This window comes from Embiotoca jacksoni, unplaced genomic scaffold (assembly GCF_022577435.1).
Source record: "Embiotoca jacksoni isolate LCO1_2020_lvr unplaced genomic scaffold, fEmbJac1.0.p SCAF_5, whole genome shotgun sequence".
Taxonomy (NCBI): Eukaryota; Metazoa; Chordata; class Actinopteri; family Embiotocidae; genus Embiotoca; species Embiotoca jacksoni.
Window position 1 is genome coordinate 15,860,830 of NW_027185403.1, and position 18,115 is coordinate 15,878,944.

General features: G+C 39.9%; 1 protein-coding gene across 5 annotated transcripts in view; it reads left to right on the top strand.

The window, feature by feature from the left end:
- Nucleotides 1-18,115, top strand: part of tenm2a (teneurin transmembrane protein 2a) — a 200,508-nt gene that overhangs the window by 41,750 nt on the left and 140,643 nt on the right. For all 5 annotated transcript variants that reach the window (XM_069171449.1, XM_069171450.1, XM_069171451.1 and 2 more), the window contains exon 2: nucleotides 6,675-7,035. In XM_069171449.1, the coding sequence (XP_069027550.1) occupies nucleotides 6,810-7,035 (226 nt within the window). In that variant the 5' untranslated portion in view covers nucleotides 6,675-6,809. The remainder of the gene's footprint in view (nucleotides 1-6,674; nucleotides 7,036-18,115) is intronic.

The following is an 18,115-nucleotide window of genomic DNA, read 5'->3' on the forward strand; positions in this document are numbered from 1 at the left end:
AGGATGCCTAAGCATTCCCCTGACAATGAAGCTCCAGAGAGCCTTGTCTTGAGCCTTGACACACACACACACACACACACACACACACACACACACACACACATACACACATTTATCTATACAGCTTAAATTTCCCATTCAGTGAAATTTGAAGTATAATGTATATAATAGGATATTTGTTGAAAAGACTTTGCAACACATTGTTCAAATTAATTACATTGAATCAGTATGCAGCATTCAGTATATCCTCAGAAAAAAAAAATCATGGTGAAAAGGACAAATTATACATTAGGTTAATAAGGATTTGCACTTAAGGACGTGATGTCAAGTACATGCCGCTCTTCGGAGAAAACTGAATGTGTAATTGGATGCTTTGATGAACTGTATGTATAATATCTTAATCTTAACCATATTTGGACTTCGAGTTTGTTTCTCTCTCTGAAGTCAAGATGCACGCAGGTTGTTTGGTGATGTGTAATTGAGTACAAGTCTCATTCAAGGATTTGTTTTTCCTCTTTATTCTCATGCAACCTCTCTGTACTCAGTTCTTTCCCTGTCTGCTCCTTTGTTCCTCTCAGTTACTCTGTCTTCCTCTCTTTGTCTTTATGAACAAACTGTGTAAACAACTTAATTTGAGCAGCGGCACAAAAGCAGCAGAAAATTTAAGCCAAACGCTTTATAGCCACAATTTTGTCTTTTGTGATAACAGTTTTCAATAGACCATCTTTTGCGATACAAATTCAATTCAAATTTCGAAAAAAGAACAAGAGATAGAGATGGAGAAAGAAAAAGACACCAAATGAACAACTTCATCTCCTGTTGACAAAGAGTCCTGGAAGAGTGGATGAATTATCTGATGGAAAGGCTCCATGCTGTGTTTTATCAGGCTTTTAGCTGCCAGTCTTGTTGGCCGATTGTTGTTTTTGGTATGGTTACAATTGAATTAAATGAGCCAGGTAATGGCTACATTACAGACTCTTCTAGTCTAACATTAAAATAAGATAAGATTAGAAAAAATGCTTATATAAAGATGGAAAAAATACAATGAAGAAATTTAAAGAACAAGTGAAAAAAGTTAAAAATGTTTAGCATGAAGAAAAAAAAATGTGTTACCGAATCAAAACTCCATGCAAAATAGTAGCTGTATTAAAAGTAGTTGCAGTGAAAATACTACAGAAATATAAAAAGTATAGAAATACATTGACTTTATCAATCCCACAGTGGGGAAATTTACTTGTCACAGCAGCATAGAAAAAGACCAAAACAAATGCACACAATATGAACAAATTTACAAATACTTATGAGATATAGGAAATAATATAGATACAAAATAATCATTTTAGAAAAAAAATAAAATAAGAGCAATTAATAAAAATACACACACAGATGATATACACACAAAAAATTATAAATACAAAAATATATAAATAAATTCAGTTTGGAATGATGAATTAAAGTGACAGGTGCTGTGGAATGAGATGACCAGTCCAACATTATTTTATTGTGATATTGAAAAGTCTGACGGCTGCCGGAACAAACGACCTGCGGTAGCGCTCTTTCCTGCACTGTGGGTACAGCAGTCTGCCACTGAAGGAGCTGCTTAAAGCTCCGACAGTCTCATGGAGGGGGTGAGAGATGTTGTCCATGATCCATGTCAGCTTGGCTAACATCCACCTCTCACCCACCTTCTCTATGGAGTCCTGAAGACTGCCCAGGACTGGCCCTTTTGACCAGCTTGATTATTCTCCTCCCGTCCCTCTCTGTACCTGCACAGCCCCAGCGGACCACTGCATAAAAGATGGCCGACGCCACCACAGTGTCGTAGAATGTCCTCAGCAGAGATGTGCAGACTCCGAAGGACCTCGGTCTTCTCAGCAGATGGAGTCGACTCTGGCCCTTCTTGAAGGGGACATCCGTGTTGTCCGACCAGTCCAGTTTATTGTTGATGTGAACACCCAGGAATTTATAATTAGGAGTTTAAAATTAGAAACTAAATAAGTTACTGTTTGTTTATCTTTGTATTTGTAGTTTTAGCAGGTCTACAAACAGCCATTTATATATACCATTATAAATGTGTATAGTGGTAGAAACTATAGGGTGGTGTAGAATGTATAGAGCGTATAGCACAATTAATCAATCAGAACAATCTCAGAACAATAATCTGCAACTGTTTTGATTATCCATTAAACCTCAGGAACAAGCAAGATTTTAAAAGATGTAATTTCAGATGTTTGAAAAACGACATTGATATCTCTGACATTTTAGAGACCAAAGGGTAAGCAATTATTTGAGAGCATAATATGTAGAAGAATCAGTGGTGGTTGTTGTTTGCTGCACTAAAGGTGCTTATAGAACTTATACATGTATATAAATCTGTAAAAAAAAGAAAAAAAGCTGTAAACCTTGCAAGCTGTGTTGTCAAGGTTTGTCTAGAGTATAAGAATAAGTCTATAAATGTCAGGGTAGTTTGTAGCTTATACGGAGTGAACATGCCCTGTTTGTGCACCCCCCTATTTGGCTGCAGTAGGAGTCATCTGGTCAGGAAGCCTCCCACAGTGTGATGGCTCCACACACCATTTATACCAGCACTCAAACATCGCCTCCATACTTATTTGTTTGATAAATGAGAGCAGTGGCTGGATGGAATCTTTGCAGCTAATTGTCTTTGGGTATCGTGCCAATGTACATGTAACAATTACAAATACCGTGAAATATTATGCAGAGCCGAATGCCGGTCGATTGTGATCAGCGTGTTCCCAGAGCTGGATGTCTCTACACCACTTTCTAAAGGCAGATTTGGAGGCATGACGCGATGGACCACAAAAAGACCTGAGGCAACTTCAAGCCATAAATGCACCGATACACCTACATTGGAAATGTTTTGGATCCACTGCTTGCTTTTTTTTTTTTTTCCTCAAGTGGACTTTTAGTGATACAGCAGCTGGCAAGTTATTAATCAGTATAACAGCTATTGTGACAATTCCTTGTATATATCTTGATTTGGACAGGTTAAGAAAATTAGATGCTTATTGTCCCCCTGTAAGAAACATATTTGGGTCATGCAATGACGTGGGTAAAAAAAAGAAAATCTTAAACTAGCTGAATCTGTGTTTAAAACCCAGTCTGCTACTTGCTTTCCTTTGATATTTAGATGACGTTCTTTTAGAGGTGGATTAGGTTAAACAGGAAACCATCTTGTTTGATGCTCACTAATCCATTGATGTCATTAACTTCCTATTAACTCGGTGTGATTTCGAGTTACAGTGGATTTACATTGTGTCATTCTCCCCATTTTTCCTCAAAGGCCCTTATTTGCAGAGACAAGGCCATTATCTGTACCAAACTTCACCTCTGTAATTTTGAAAATGAATTCTCCACCCTCCCTGTCATCTTCCAATTACATTTCTCATTCCGCCTGGATTTCATGGTCACTTCACGGCTGCACGCATGTCTCTTTTCTCCTTCGTCTAACCACCCTTTCTCACCTGTCAATGAAACGCAGCCCATTGCAAGCTCATGCAGGTGTTTGTACAGTTTTGCATCGATGTATCTGTTAGTCTATACGTCGGCTGAGTATTTCTGGGACTGCAACACTCCGTGAAGTCGTAGTATGTGATCAGTCAGAATGATAGTAAGTCTATTTACTCCTGATAAATTGGATAATCCACCTCAGTGTGATGATCAGGGAAGGTTGGACCGTTGTCAGCAGAGTAATTAACTAGGAAAGTTTGGTGTGTGTGTGTGTGTGTGTGTGTGTGTGTGTGTGTGTGTGTGTGTGTGTGTGTGTGTGTGTGTGTGTGTGTGTGTTTCAGCGACCTTGAGGAAAACACCTGCATGCATGGGATGTGATTGATACATTTTCCAAATCTAGTGGTTGTCCCCCTTAGCTTTCTCTGTTCTATCCATCAATCTCCTATTCTTTCTTTTCTTCTCTTCCTATTCAAATAACATTGACAAGAAAAGTTCCTCTTTCAACAGATGAATTTGAAAAACCAGCCCTGTACTGTCAAACATATGTTTTGAAACATCCAAGAGAAGCAACACTGAGAATATAGGCATTTCTTTCATTCATTTTTTTTTTAAAGAAAAATAATTTATGTAAAGGCTTTACAAGCCATGATGAAATAAATAAACATCTAGTACAACATACTTGAAATATAGATGTTTGTGACCTCCATAATTAGACTGCTAAAACAATAGTCAGCATAGATTAAATTGTTCGAAAAAGAAAAACCTACAGCTCCCATGACAATTTCCGCCATATCTGTAATATTCAAGTCTAATGTTTCGTCTAATGTAATTTGACCAGCTTTTGAGTTATCTCTACTTTCTAAACCATGCATCATTAAACCTCTCCCTTCCGTGAAGAAATGGCTGCCAAAAACAGAAACATTAAATATACAATAATAATGTTTTTAAGAAATTAGAAATCCTCATCTAGACATATGAAGTGGACCATGTGACATCCTGTTGAATAAGGCTACATTCAAAACTGAATTTTTAATCATTTCTGTCATCATAAATATCACTGTGATTTTAACTGAGATTTTTGGACCAAACTTTGGCTCTCTGTAGCCTAACAGCTAGGTGTTGTGACTTGCTAAACCTAACCAAGTAGTTTGTGGTACCTAAACCCAAGGCACCTTACTTTTCATGCTTAAGTGAAGCAAAACCTGACAACACACAGAAGTACGAAGTGGTTGGATAAAGTGTTCATCAGAAGAAGTTAAACGTGAAAATATCCATTTTTCATTTTAGTTTGTTAATGAATTAAACAAACACGATGCAACTTTGTGATTTGTGAACTATATAGGTGCTATACATTAATTTATAGTTTGGAAAATGTCAGAGAAGCTGGCTCCAAGTTTTTATACTAAACTAGAGTAATTGCCTCCTAACTCCAGCTCTGAAGAAAGATATGCAACTGGTTTTGTTTGTCTCACGTGGCTTTTGGAGAGAAGACAAATATGTATTTTCCCAAATTTTGTGCCCCAGATTTAACACAATCACATCCCTACATTCTTACCATAAGCACATTGACAGACATACACACCCACAGCTACACACACAAAGCCCTGTTTGCCCATTGTTTGCGTAACACCAGTCAGAATGTCCTCACATTTCCTGAGCCAGAATCCCGCTCTATTTCCTCACCCTCCATTCAAGGTACAAACACATTAAGGTTGAACTCCTAATAGCCCGTGTGATGGATGCCCGAGCATAATGAGGTCTTTATGAGACTTAATACCTACTGTTAATCAATGGACATAGCAGGGCACTTTTCAATACTACCTTCTAAGCATTTTAAAATGAGCCCTCATTGAATAGATTGACTCACGTTCTGTATCCTTCTCTCTCTTTTTCTCCCTTCTCATTCTTCCTCGACTCCACCATGCAATTAGTTACATCACATATGCTAAATCAAATGCCTGTTCTTTGGAAATACCCTTGCCTGCTCTGATATTGATAAATACTGTCCAGACTGAGAGATATTTTGATGAAAATGCAATGCTGCTCTGTAATGCTGTGGGTGGACTAGGCTTTCCTCAGCCTCAAGTAATGGAACCATGGCTGACCTATTTATTACCATAAATATCCCATACAGGCAGATGCTGGAAGTGTTCCTGTCAATTACTGCTGCTTGTTGTATTGTTGTACTTTGATCTTTAGCTACGAGTGTAATGCGTTGCTCGGGGCTGCTCCACTAGTATCATGCTTTATTAGCATCATAATCATGTGTAATCTGTATCCACAAGTATAAGGTTTGAAAAGATTAAATGTGAGCTGGTGGTGCCATAGCAATGGAAAGACAGGCGTAAACACAGAGGAGGTAATCTCATTTTAGCTGCGTTATAAGTTGTCTTACAAGCTGTGTCAAGTTCAGGTAACACTGTTACCTCAAGGTACCTCCATACTGTGCATGTGCATCTGTGTGTGTGTGTGTGTGTGTGTGTGTGCGTGCGTGCGTGCGTGCGTGCGTGTGTGTGTGTGTGTATCTGTGTGTGTGTGTGCGTGCGTGCGTGCGTGTGTGTGTGTGTATCTGTGTTTGGGTGTGTTTGGTTATCCCTTACAGCCTCTAAGGGAGTCGGATTCATTCTCACTCTGATAATGAGGGAGAGACTACTAATGCCCTCAAGTCATTTCTCCTCTTCTTCCATCCTTCCTGTTGCATCCGGCAGATTTTTTTTTTTCTTTGTTCCCTTTTACCTTTTTTTTTTCTTTTTTCCAATCTATATAATCTGTCTGTTTTGCTGGATTTTCTCCAACTTCTGTCCACTTTTGCTGAATCCATGCGCCACTGATATCAGTTTAGGATGACTGGACCATGTCTGAGTCACTTTCTGTTTTTTATGTAATAGATTTAAATACGGGCTGACCATTTTTCATCAGCGCGGTCGATTGCTGACTATCTCTGTGGACCACAGTGCTGGCAGCTCTGTTTCTCCCCACAATAGCCATACTTATCCTGCATCAATACTCCGATGTGTTGTATATTTGCCTGGTTTCTCAAATGTCTATTCCCAGTGCTCCCTCTTACCTAACGTTCCCTGTATATTCTACAGGGAGTGCAAGGCAAGAGTGAGTCACAGCAGTGCATCCATTAATTTTATACCAACCTTTCAATGCATCTTCCACTTTCTCCATCTCTTCTTCTTCCTATCTCTGTTTTTCAGGTGACTGAAGTGGAGACTAACATTACGGAGGCCTTTTGGAAGGCCTCTCCACCCCCGCCCCCGCTGCCTTCTCCTCCTTCCCCTCTGCGTCCGTATCTCCTCCCTGCATCCCGAGCTTCCTCACCCAACCTCGGCATGGATCTGAAGGACCGTAGGCACCGCTCCCTGACCAGGGGTCGTTGCTCCAAAGACTCCCAGTACAACACCTCCTCCCTGGACGCCGATGAGTGCCGTGTGCCTACCCAGAAGTCCTACAGTTCCAGCGAGACGCTCAAGGCCTTCGACCATGAGCAGAGGCTGCACTATGGCGGCTGTGTGACAGACCTGGTCCACCATGAGGCTGATGAGTACTCCCGGCAAGGTGGGTTTGTCGATTAAAGTATCTCTTTCAAAAACGTCATTATGTATTTGGCTCGATCCATACTGTGCTGGACTGAAGACTTTACATGAAACATCAAGTCTGTTTTATGACCTTAAAGGATTACTTCAGTATTTTGGGAAACATGATAATTTGCTTTCTTTCTGAGTTAGATGAGAATATTGCACCACTTTCATGCCTGTATGAGTATGAAACTACCACTAGTAGCAGGTTAGTTTAACTTTGAACAAAGAGTCAAAAAACAGGCTGTCTCTGTCTAAAGGTTAAAACACTTAATCTACCAGCACCTGTAAAGCTTTCTATTAATAAATCTCGTTATAAAATAATGTAGTATAATGTGGTTTTACAGTGTATTATGTGTGAAACCAAGTCAAATTTTTACGCTTTGCAAACAGATTAAACAATTGCAATGTGATGAATAAATTAGTGATGTGCCATGTCATATCATTCACGATAATACATTTGTTATGACAAAAAATATTCATATTCTGATAATGGCAATGATCTGACCTGTTGATGCAATGACATTACATATATAATAACTTTATTTATATATATTTATATATGCAGCATAACCATTTGACATACAGCCGCAGCTTGCACAACAACAATAAGGCTGAAAGTCGCTGAATTCTACAGCTCAGAGTTAATTGACAGTAGTGCCAATCTAGTGCTGGACAGTCGGCTCCGCCCCTCCTCCACACACACAGAGATTCACACATACGGAGCAAGGCAAAGGTTCCGGTGAATGACTCGAATCGTTACGAAATAAAACTGAAAGAAAAAGCCCCAAACTAATTTATGAATGGACAAACGTGTAAGCTAACTTCATAAATTCAGGCATAAACATCGTTGACTCTCTCGATAGTGGTGAGGTGGTAATTAGAAGCACTGCTGCTAATCATTGTAGTCCTGACAGAGCAGCAGCCTTCCTGATACCACTTCACCCCCAAATCCCTCCTCAGCTCTGTTTACACAATCTGAATCTCACTTACTGTTGTTTACAAACTTAAAAATTGAGATCATTTTTGTTTAGTTTTTACTGAATATTTAAAAGCATAATGTTACGTTTATGCTGACATATAAATCTATGACATTTATTTATGTATGTTAATCATGAAATATTTGTCAGTATTTTGTCGTATCATGAAGAATATCGTTATCGCAAAAATACCCAGATATGTCGTGATATAATTTCATACCGATTTGTTTTACCTCTTACTTTTGTTTCAACAACTTTGTGCTAAGCCATGCTAACCAGTAACTGGTGGTAGACTCATTTGCTCTATTTATTTACTGGACAGACGTATTGGTTACTTCATTCTTGGCCAGAAAGTTAGGAGCAACACTTCCCAAATTGTCAAATTATTCCTTTAATCAATCATTTGAATAAAACATATATTAGTATTAAGTGCAGAAGAGACTTCTGTGCAGGTTTCATCAAAAAACAGCTTATGCTGTATGGTTCCAGGCTTGTGAAATCTATATAGCAGATAAGAAGCAAAACTAGAAACTCAGTGCTGAAGCATTTTCCTGCCTAAATGTTAACAATTATTTCCCCTGTCAATGCGACTCTAGTATTAAAGTAATTTCTCTGTCCAGCATGTATGGTTGAGCCATGCGTAGTGATATCCTTTAAGAGCCCTTCCAGTCCTGTTGTGTGACCCAACATTACATAAACACCCTCTACCACACACTGAACAGACACACTGCTGCATGTCTAAAAGGTTTCCAGCTGTATACTACTTTTAGGCCTTCTGTGTTTCTTGCGAGGCTTCTGTGGCATGCTAATGTAATCAGACGCTGTAAATGCTGCACTTTGCAGCAGAGGACCAAAGCAGACCTTTAGCACTGGCAAGGCTGTCATAATGAACTTCTGTATCCCCTGGTGAGCAAGTTAGCCGATAGGCCGATAGGTCATTTCTAAAGGGGTAGGTCTGCTCTCATAGTCATGTCTGTAAACTGTGTGTGTATGTGCACGTGTGTATATTGCAGAGGGACATGAAACAGGCAGTATTGATTGTTGGCTAGTGAAAGGAGTCAGACTCAATGGGATTGATCTCTGCTAAGCTCTGTTTTCTCTGCATGGACGCAGACAGGAGAGGAAGCCAGCTCAGAGCAACACAACACAACAATGCAGAAGATAGTAGAAAAACACTGAAATCTCACTCCGAAATAAATACATGTACATGTCAAAGAAGCCTTGATGGTATTTACAAATGGAATATTTTCATTAGAGCTTGAAAAGGTAAACTCACAGCCAAGGTTTCATGTCTGACTGTGTGGCTTCAAGCAATCCGAGAAGTGGATCAATCTGACAGTAGTTTAAAGAAGAAAACGTGCAATGGCACGCTCACTAGGGAGACATATTTTTTAAAGAAAGGAATACAACAGAACAACACACTTCTACAGAGGCAAAGGGAGCAACAGAAAATGGAGGATTGATTGGCAGAATGGACGAAAGACTATAAGTCAGTGGTGTGTGCTGCTCGGACACACTCCAATGCTGCACCGCGCTGACCTCACACTAGGCGATAGCTGGTCGATACCACAGTCCTCTCAGCCTATCGTCTCCCTCGAAAGCCCAGAGCCGCAGATGCATCGTGGGAAGTGTGGCCACAGGAGACCAACAGTGTTGCAGCACCATATGGACTGTGACACTACGGGAGGAGGAGGAGTGCTGGAAGGATGGAGAAAGAGAAGGACTTAGAGTGAGAAAGAGAGAAAGCATGAGAGGCAGCAGATAATAGAGATTTCTTGATCTTTTAACTCTATATTTTTATAACCAGAGAGCAAGGGATTGAAACAATGCATTGTTATTTTGAATTGCTTGTAGTTTAGCAGTAAGAATAGACTGTAACTTTATTTTCCTTACAAGAAACTAAAATTGTACACAGGGGAGATTGCTTTCAGTTAATTTCCTTTTTGAATATCTAACTTTTTTTTTTTAAGAAGAGGTTTGGTATTTCAACTGACCTGCAATATTAGTTATTAATGGTTGACAGGGGCCACACGAGAAAATATGATTAACTTTGATTAAATTATAATGATGTTGTTTTTTTGATTGGATGACCTATCATGGTGTTTCTGCTTCGTGTTTAGAAGTTTTGGGGTCATCCGAGATTATTCTCAGGCACGTATTTTGCTTTAATGGCTTCGTGTTGCGGAAACCAATTTACAGTTGTGTGGTGTGTTAATGCATATTGACTTGCCCTTAAAAGCTGTCATAAGATTTATGTGTGAAATGAAAATGGCGGAAGCCTGGCAAAGGTGGGACTGGAGCACAAACTGAGCATGTGCACACATAAATGCACATGTAATAACACAAAATGTTGATCAATGTTTTTGAATTGATTATTGACTCATCTGCAAGCAGTTGGAGAAAAAGTTCAGACTCTATTGATGTTTGTCTTCAGGAGTTTCTCAGGGTTCCTTCATGTTGCACATGTAAATGCTGCTCAGGCACCAAGGCAGGCATAATACACATTTTCACAAGTCAGTTTTTTAGGGGCCTGTTTTGGTAATTTGTTTCAGTTATACAGTGCTAATTATTAGGAGTAGAGCGGATGTCCTCCGGATGTGTCCAGAGCCAAACCAAGAATCCTGGGATGTGATTCTCGGAAAAAAAACTCAACCATTTTTCTTGGATTAATAATTTTCTGTCATACAGACCAGTTTGTAATTGTTGAAGCTGTATACAAGCTTAGTTTTGGTGATCGTGTATACAACGTACACAAACAATTCCTTCTCTTTCTATTTTTGGATGTGCAAAACAGTCGTGCTAAAGCTTCCATTACCTTCTAAACTAACTTACTTACTGCACATAATTATGCATGAAAAGCTTCACTAGAATTCCAGTGTTTCCTGAAGCATAAATTCAACTTAAAAGGAACATCTTCTCCCTTTGGAAGCATATTTAAAGAGTGTTTGGTGTCTTTTTAGAGTTCTGAATATTTCTGGTTTTAGCAACAACATTTATGTCTGTATTATGTGCTTTATTTTCCCCAAAAGTACAGAACTATAACATGCTAACCGTACATCTGCATGAAAGACAGACAAAAAAAACTCTGCAGTGTAGTTGACATATATTGTATTCACAATGTGAAGTTAACGTTCTCAAACATTAACCAGATGTCAGAAATGAGTTCACTGATATACTGTACCCCCAAATCAGCACCCACTTATCAAATCAGTTCAGTGATTTAAGTAAATCTTATGTTGTGTCCACTGACAGCTGTTTCCCTAAATTAGAGAAAAAATAGACCAATCAAAAATTTGTGTAACAGGATTAGGACATTATCTCCCCATGCAGCTTGCAAAGTATTTAGTTAGATTCATTTAATTCAATTCAATTCCATTTAATTCACAACGTACAACATATATAGTGCCAAATCACAGCACGAGTCATCTCAGGACACTTAACATGATAACGTTGAGACTGTAAAGTATTATAGAGAGAAACCCAACAATTTAATGGGTCCCACATGAGTAGCAGTGGGAAGGAAAATCTGCCTTTTAACAGGAAGAAACTTCAGAACCAGGCTCAGAGGTGGGCGGCCATCTGCTTCGACTGGTTGGGGTGAGGGGAGAGCGACGAGAGCAACGAATAACATAGACACAACAAACAATAAACAAAGGGCAGGTTGGTGGGTCTAGTAACAACAAATCACAAACGTGTAGCTCCTGAGCCAAGTATACCTGCAGGAAAAACACAAAATACAGGAGCGAGAAGACACAAAGTTAATGCTGACATATGCATTATGCATGGGAAATGGAAGAGAGAGGAGAAATGCATCATGGGAGGTCCCCAGCAGGCTCCGCCTCTAGCAGCATAACTAAGGGATGGTCCAGGGTCATATGGGCCAGTTCTATCTGTAAGCTTTATAAAAAGGAAAGTGTTAAGTCTGATCCTAAAACTAAAGAGAGTGTCTGCCTCCTGATCCAAAACAGAGCTGGTTCCGCAGTAGAGCAGCCTGAAAACTGAAGGCTCTGCCTCCCATCTTACTTTTGGAAACTCTGGTAGTCAGAAGTAAACCTGCACTATGAGAGCAAAGTGTTCTATTGGGATATGGTTCTATAAGGATAATTTTAACCTTTAACAGGAAGCCAAAGAGAAGCTAAAATGGTAGAAATATGATTTCTCTTGCTAACTACCGTCAGTCCCCTTGCTGCAGTATTTTGAATCAACTGCAGACTTCACAAACATATTGGCTCATCCTGTTAACAAGGAATTACAATCAAGGTGACCAGATTCCAAAAAAACAGATGTGCGGCAAAGAGTATGTTTGTGTGGGATAATGTGAGATACATTACTGAGAGGCAGTCTAAAAATTGTATTTATAATCCAACTTTTAACATACAAACACACAATAGATGATGCAGGTTACAGGTTAGACTTTTAGTAAGTGAAAGACTATATGGGTACATTTTATTTGAGTGCAACTTTCCAAACTCCCACACTAAGTAAATGGGTACATTTTTCAAGATAATTGGGCTAGTGCAGTGTCTCCTGCTCTATGTGTGAGATAAAGGGAAGATCAACACAGCTGTATACATTGTACTTACATAAATAGCTCTCAAATTAAACTATTTCTTAAATCATGTGTGCAACAACATGTAAACTGCTCCTAGCAACTTCTATTTCCACTGAACATTCAGCTGAACAGATACCTAACTTGCTCTAAAGTCAAGGCAACAACAAACAAAATGATTCCTGCCTCCCAACAAGTAATCAGTCAGCTAACCTTAATACAATGTAAGGATGAATAAAAGAAGTGAAACATATAGCAACTTGATTATCTGACTACCATAGTTGAGAAAAAAAAGTGCTGTTATATTGTACTGTTTCAAATTTTGCAACCTTATCCGGCTAAACACACTGAATATGTGCAAATTTTAAACAAGTCCTTTTTCATTTCAGTTTATTTTCAGTGTTTGAACACTTGCTGTCCCTAATGGCTCTTTGCAGATCCTGATAAAGCGGGTTCAGTTGTGTCTTCCAACAGACCCCCCACTTTCATTGGATCTCAACTCCACAGTTTCTCCATTATACACTTATTACCTTGCCTGCTTGGATAAGCACAGCCAAATAACACATTCTTTCCTAAACATAACATGCAGCAGCCTGGAAAGCTCATTACAAGTGTTCACTATTTAACACCACAAAGTAACGTGTTTGAAGACATTAGTGATCCCAATAAGGCAAAAGTCTCATTCTCATAAAACCAGAAAAAGCTTTATTTTTCACATAAAACTGTCAACTAGTTTTATTTCCCTGTCATATTTTTTTCAGTGAATTAGTTAGCAGAATGAATCACAGCTAAACAGATCCAATAACAGAAATACAAATATGACAAAAGTGTAAAGTCAAATATATCACTTTGACTAGTGAACAGAAGCACACCACCCCGTACTCTCTTCCTGCAGGCTGTCTTTGTTTGTCTGTTGACTCTCACCGCTCTGTCTCTGATCTTTCAACTCATGCTACATCTCTTTGTCTCTCTCCCGGTCCTTTCTGCAGCTTCTATTTAGCACATCCCAGGGGTGTGTCATCCCTGCAGGTCCACCTCTAGACAGCAGGCATTATCACAGCCACTGCAGTCTCTAGAAGCTTTTGGCCTTTCCTTTCAGAGGGATCTAAATGAGCCCCTCTACAGTCTCCTCTGCTGTTTTGCCCCCAGGGCTGGAAACCACACAGAGAAATCCACCACCCACATGCCTACCTCGCCCTACTGTCCCCTCTCAGTTGTGTCTGTCTCTCACTCACTTTCCGTCTCTCACTTTTTTCTCACTTTCTTTTTATGTCCTTTTTTGCTCTTCTGTCACACCTTTCATGTCTGCTTTCTCCATCACATTCTTTTTTTCGCCCATACTCTCACCCTTGCTGTTCCTGTATTGTTGCTTTAGTGGTCATATCACACATCTGTTATGTTGACGCCCTCTATGGATTTGAGAACGGGTACACAGAGTGTTTCTTCATTTTTTATTTCACACGTGCTTTGTCTTCGATATGGGCTCTATAGGTTTGACCTTTCAGCTGCAGAGATACACTGAAAAGTACATATATATATATATATGCTGATATTATCAGAATGAGCCTGATAGAGCTTCAGTATACATACTGTATGGCCATGTTTCCCTCATTTTCCATTCCCTTTTCTCCGGTGACTTTGATGTGACAAATGACAACAGTAGCCAAGGATTGCTTTGTCCGAAAACTCTGCCAAACTCTGCCACTGGCATCCTGGCATGATTGCCTCACTGTCTGTATTCAAGACCGAATGGCAAGGCAAATGCACAGCTAGGTAGCCGGGAGGAGGCTTAATACTAGAGACATAGATCCTTCGTTTCCTACGTCCTCTCCATTCTTTGGGGAGACTTGCAAGTATCTGCAAGAACAGCAGCAGCAATCTCTTATAATGTGTCCTCTTCAGCAAGATTGTGGGACTAACCCAAACCCTCTAGAGAGAGCGGTCTCCTATGTGGCAGGGTTGGCAAAATCCTCCATGAAAACATGAAAGGAACCTGCATGATAAATTTGATTAAGTCTATTATGTGATACAAGTGTGAAGTCTTTGACTATTTCAGATCACTTCTTGGCAAGAAGGATATATTTACAATACAAACTACCTCTGAAAGCCTAATTCCATTAAGAATACCCCCGATTCAACATTTTTCTCCTATAATATTGTCAGACTCGCAATGTTCATTGTTCTGTTATGTAACTTGCCCATGCAAAGTTTGATTGAAGATTCAGGTGAGGCTTCAACAGGGCGCCAGACTAACTTTTTACAATGGTTGTACTGGTGCACCTAACTTTTTCATTTTAAGCTCACCAGCGCTTGATTTAGGTCCACCCAAAAGTTTTCACCCCTCTTTTTGCACCCCAATAAAACATTCTAAGTTCAATCTTTTTTGTCAGTTCCCATACACATTGGTAATTTCTTAACACATCATGTAAAGGATTGAAGATTGACTGTCATGCTTCATCCTTCACAGCTGGTTGAAAGAACTCTGAGACACCTTTACTGCTTGTTGGAATAAATTGCAGCTCATCTGCGTCACTACAATCAGCAAAATGTATCTATACAAAATTCAGAAATCCCGCTTTTCTCAAAGGACTGCATATATTGTTTTCATATCAAAATGCGGGTTATAATAGCCTTTACATGTACAGCTACAATCACAGTGCATACTGCTCACCAAGCTCTCGGCTTATCAGCACACCTATGTCCTCCCACGTTAGTTATCAGCCTCTACTCTGCAGCTAAAACAGGAGCGGTACCTAAAACTGTCAAAACTGTCCGATTGGCAAAGTCTTTGCTCTTTAACACAACTGCTAACACAACTTTATCCTTTGCTTACAATTATCAACACGTGTTTTTTTTGGTGCTGTTTTACTCTTTTGCAGACAGCTCAGCTGCAGCTGCTGCGAAACACATTCCGAGTCCTGATCCACTCCCTCTCTGTGTGACAGCTTAACTGTGCTGCTCTCCCAAGGAGAGCAGTCTGTGGACTGTGTTAATTCACTGTAGTCAAACAATGCTGCTTTCAGGGAAGGGCAGAAACTATATTTATCATATTTGTTCAACGGCAAATATCAGCACACCTGGTTGATGTTGAAATTTCAGGCACAGCAGTGCAACCAATGAAAATGTTTAGTTGTATTTGACAGATTTTTCACCACATGTGCAACCAAAATCGTCATTCTTTGGGGCCATGAGTCTCAAGGAGAGGCCCAGTGTGTGATTTCCGGTAGAGGTGCCTCTGGTCTTTACAGCAACTATTTCAAGGCTTTCAACAAGTACAGCTGTTCATCATCCATAGGAAGCCAGTGAGGGTTCTTGTCCTTGCTGCTTCATGAGCATCTTGTTCTTTTTAGCCAAGGCTCTTGCACAGTGGCGGGTTGAATTAAGTGAATAGCGTATACCTACCACATGTTCACCTCCTGGTGATGCTTATCGCTTGCAGCGCCTGGTGACATCGTGCGTCACATAAGGAGCACAGATCTGTTTGCAGCCCTTCATGGGGCAACAGCACAGCCGACAGTAGCAGTGACTGCAGTGCACAGGGCCATTGGGCCTTGATAACTGAGAGTAAACAAAAGCCGAATTCCACAAAAAATAAAGGACAAATCAAATAAAAAAAAGTGTGTTTTGTGTGCTTCTTTGAGTGTATTCAAGCACACATGCTGGTGTGTGTCCTTGCATTCCACTGGGTTACAGTCAACCTGGACTGCTGATGATCAAAGAGAGAACAAAGCAGCTGCATGCTATTAAAAATAAATGGCGGTGAGATTAAATACAATCCCTCCCCTCTTCCTGCGATCCCTCTTCATCTTTGTCTTCTCCCTGGCATTCTGTGCCTCTGCCAGCTGCTGACACTCAAAAGCATCCCGTAGCTGCAGCAATAGAGCAGCAGAGTTGCTGAAGAATATCCTGGGGCTGACTCTACTCCACTCCGCCAATGCTCAATGTACTCCCACTCTCCCCCTCCCCGTACTTGCTTTTTAAGGCAGGAAACAACTCATGTGGGTGTGGCCCCTTCGCATGCAAGCAGGTCTTTTAAAGGAGGCTGTAACTCAAAGTAACATCTGGTCCAGCATTTGGCACTCATACACTCATACTCAGGCTACTGTACATGTCAAAGGGGCCCAGTTTACAGACTTACTTTAGCTTTTCCCTGCATTACAAATTTGTCAGTGTAAAGTTTGTTTGTGACAGAGTGAGAGTGATTATTACTTGTTTTGGCACTAAGTACAGGTCTGTCAGACCCTGATGTGTCCTTGGAAATCACTCTATAACATCATCCACACAAACCAAAATAATCCATCTTAGATTGTCAAATCCTGTCTGCTATAAATGTGAAAGTGCTAGCTATTAGTGGGGATGTTGGCACAGGTGCGTGCATACACACACATGCAAACACTGGGTAACAAATGAGACAAATAATAGGAAGAGGCCGGGGAAATGCATGCTGAAGGTGGCAGCTATTTAGCACCGATGCTGGCTCTCATTCACAGACACACACACATGCAAACACAAATATTAGGTAACAAACAAGACAATTAATTGACAGAGTCCAGGGAAGTGCATGCTGACGTCTGCAATTTTCTGAGTAAAAATCATTTATCAAACAATTTTGCGTGGGTTTAGTAAGAGTTAAGCTAATCTTTGTTTACTATGTAATGACCCTCTTTGACTCTGCTTTGGCAGGTTTTGATAAATGAGGCAGATTTTAAATGTCACTGTTATCAAGTGTGTTTTTCTTTTCTTTTTTTTTTTTTTTCTTTTTTCTCACAGCGGAGTCACTTGCTTCCCCGGCTGTAATTAAACATGGTCCCCAGCTACAGAATTTTAATGTGTGTGCATGTGTGCACAGACGTATGGCACATTTCTTCTACGAGTCTATATCTGTTTTGATGTTGATTCTGTCCTCGCCTTTGTGACAAAGATGATACCGATGCAGTGCAGTGATTTGTTTTCCAACTGATGTTGCTGCATGTGTAAATAATCTTCAAACACTATGGGATTACCATGCAGATAAATAGTAATGCTGTAGGTTCAGAGAGAGGCGTTTCAGAAATGATAAGCAGGGGAAGATGTTAGGATTCCATGTATGTACATGACAGCAGATGATTTGGTGTACTAATGTGCGAAATTGAAAATCCACCAAAAAAAAGAATGTTCTTTACTTTTACAACAATACATCAACACTCTGTAGCACGCTGTGATTCAGTGCCATATTGTTCCCAATGCAAAATTCAAAAGAGTCATATATATTTTTATTTTTCATGATTACTGAGTGTCTTTTGTTGGCTTGATAAATTCTTTAACATTTGCTGGCGGTGAAACCCGGGCTTTAAACATTCACAGAGCTGCTGCAGTTGGCAGAAATGCAAGATTAAAACCTTGATTTGGCCTCTGGCACACATGTTGCCACTCCCACATGCTAGGCATAAAGAAGACATCACAAACACAGAGTTAAACCATATTTAAGCCATAATTCCCTGCTGAATCAGCCTTAAGGTTTGTCTGGGGAATTCTGTGTGACCAGATCATAA